We start from the raw sequence: 2,762 nt of genomic DNA on the forward strand, positions 1-2,762 counted from the left end.
ACTATCTTCCTTAAAGGGAATAGTATACATAGCCAAAATAGGAGGTATACCCCTCAGCTCATCATAGCTCCAAGAAAAAATATCACGAAATTCTTGGATCAAGGGCATGTAATCCTTTCTTTCTTTTAGACTAAGCATAGATCCTAATTTAATCAACCGTGGATCATTCAATGTACCAAGATCTAGTTCAATCACATTTGCATCTCTAATTTTGTCACGAGCTTCTATTGGCTCATTCAGAGTCACCTCGTAGACATCTTCTCTAGTGGAGCCCTCTCTTGATTCATCGTTTTGATGAAGTCTCACTGCCAAAAGGGATCCTCTAATACATCTAATTCTATTTTAAAAAAGGGTACTCTCTTGCTTTGAAGAGATTCAGGATATACATCCATTATTATGCATGTAGTACCTTTGCCAAAAATCAGACAACCAGTGGGTATATAAAGTTGATAGTAGGATTGCAAGATCCATGTCCTTGCTAATAATACTTGATAGCTTGGCCGCCCTGAAAACCTAATAATCCTAAAGTTCAAAATGCATTCCACATTAGCAACAAGCACGTGGACTTTAGTAATGCAACCTTCTAGTTGTCTTAAACTATCATCAGCCATTCAAAGAATTGTGAAGGTATCCTTTTGGATTTCCAATCCCAGCCTTTCCATCAATTCTGAACTCATAATATTGATGGAGGATCCCGTATCCACAATGGCACAATCCATTAATATGTTGTCAACATATATTGCTACCCTTGGGTAATGCTTTTCAGTATGTTCAAACAAGTCTCGAGCTATTCCCAAGGATTCGATGATATGCCTAATAGGAAGGATCTTCTTAAACTCTTTATGCACTCCTAGAGATAACTTGATCAACTATAGGAGGTTTAGATTAGGCTTTATCTTGCAAAGAGAATTGGCTAAGTCAAATTCACGATAATCAGCAATGGTTGTCTTCTCCCATCTTACCATTCATTCTATTGGTTGCTAAATAGGCTTTGGTGCCTCTTTCTTGGCTTTTATCCTCTTCTTTGATAGTTCTTTATTGAAGTCAGCTTTGCCATTAGCAGCTTGTTAGAGGCTTGGCTTCTACATTGTGGTTAAGAACATGTGACTCCTTATCACCTTGTTTATGGTTAAGAACATGCGACTCCTTATCAAAATCCCTTCCATGCATAATAGCGAAACCTGAACGATCTATGTTAACCTGAAAGTAGTTTACAATAAAATTCTGATTAAAGCACCTAATATAAGGAAATCCCCCTTTTGGGGTTATACTTTCCTTGGTAATCCATGCATATTCAAGAAAACCAAACAGTTAACTTATTACATCTAGTAATAGGTATCCTTTTTCAATCTAGCATACCAATCATTAGTCTTTGATCGTGTTGACTAGAAGATTACAATTTCAATCATAGTGATTGTATATGAAACTTAAACAATATTTTTATAAGTACATATAAAGTCCATGTTTCAGCAGTTGGACATTTTGCTTCAAATGAGTTGTATTAATTATGTTGCTTTTGAAACAATTACAATTTGAAGTGTGGGTAAGTATAAGTGCACTCTGTGTCACATTTTAACACAATATTCTATGGCTAGGTAAATTGTATGGGTCTCAATGAGTATCTACATGATAAAGTCCAAGTGCAACTTGATGTGATCATTGGACTCATCATATCAGCATCAAATGAATACAAGTCTATCTGAATTTTGATGATATTTGGATTCCCACAACTTTAAGCTGCTCGAGGCATTGACTCATATCAACCTCACATGATAGTGCAATTGTTGGGATTTTCATCACTGAAGAGGGTGAGAAGTTGATCTTGCTCCTCCTCCTCTTCTTCTCCATAAAGATACGTGGAATGTGCTTCTTGCCACTCTAAGGGAATATTGTAGCCATGTCTTTTATAGTTGTAGGTCTTTGCAAAGGCATGAGGTGTTTGCACATAGTTGAGACTATATTCTTCGTCCGGGACTTGATTGGGGTTCCACAATTCAGCCCCTTTCCCAGCCTTTCTCACAGCACGTAAGACCTTAAGCTTGTCCACAAACCCAATCACAGTAACTTTTTGTTGGTGTAGATCAACCTCCACACCATCCACCCCTGAAATGAACAATTTAACCAGGTTAGGCCTGCTTCCATGCAACATTAATGAAGAAATCATGGAGCTTTGGCAGGAGTTTGCGTGGTTAAGTACCTCTCACTCTGGCGAGTGCCTTGCGGACCGTTCGCTCGCATCCTTTGCAATCCATGCGAACCAGAAGCTCCACCATCTGCAGCAGGTCCACCACATGGATTGATCAGGTGATGTCTCAACGCGAAGGGGGCAAAAGCAGCAGTACTATGCAGGGTCTAATGTATTACCTGAACGTCTGTCATCTTACGAAATGCAGTCACGACTCACAATTATTGTGTAAGGCGCCGGAAGCTCAGTAAGTAGATTTCCACGGGAGGCTGGGAGAAAGATCGTCGACTGCAGCGGAGAGAGAGAGAGAGAGTGTGTGTGTGTGTGTGATGCCAGAAGGATATGATCAGAGTGTGTTACAATGGAGTAATATCTGTAAGTGCGTCGATTATATAAGCTGGCGATCGGATCGTCTGCTATTGACGGCTTGGGCAGCACGCGACAGCTCTGCACACATCTATGGATAATGGATAATATTATCGCCACCAAGTACGCGGCTTGTTGACTACGCGTCCAGTGCGCCGTCGACGCGTGGCAGAGAATCTAGATCCTCGGAACTTCTCTTCTCCCGTACGTG

At 40.3% G+C, this 2,762-nt stretch overlaps 1 protein-coding gene across 1 annotated transcript; it reads right to left on the bottom strand.

Annotated features, from left to right (window-relative positions):
- Positions 1–1,491: 1,491 nt before the first annotated feature.
- Positions 1,492–2,527, bottom strand: LOC148026251 (heavy metal-associated isoprenylated plant protein 28-like). Its single transcript, XM_087692230.1, has 3 exons — positions 2,365–2,527; positions 2,198–2,273; positions 1,492–2,103 (listed from the first exon to the last, which is right to left on the bottom strand). The coding sequence occupies exons 1-3, from the start codon at positions 2,377–2,379 to the stop codon at positions 1,766–1,768; spliced, it is 429 nt and encodes a 142-aa protein (XP_087548356.1). The 5' UTR covers positions 2,380–2,527; the 3' UTR covers positions 1,492–1,765.
- Positions 2,528–2,762: the final 235 nt, after the last annotated feature.

This window comes from Lygodium microphyllum, chromosome 14 (genome assembly GCF_053477565.2).
Source record: "Lygodium microphyllum isolate KBCC chromosome 14, Lygodium_microphyllum_v1.1.10, whole genome shotgun sequence".
Classification (NCBI taxonomy): domain Eukaryota; kingdom Viridiplantae; phylum Streptophyta; class Polypodiopsida; order Schizaeales; family Lygodiaceae; genus Lygodium; species Lygodium microphyllum.

Excerpts from the sequence above, each read along its gene's own strand:
- LOC148026251 (XM_087692230.1), bottom strand. Across the intron at positions 2,104-2,197 it reads GGCACTCGCCAGAGTGAGAG|GGGTGGATGGTGTGGAGGTT; the intron begins GTACTTAACCAC and ends TGTTCATTTCAG.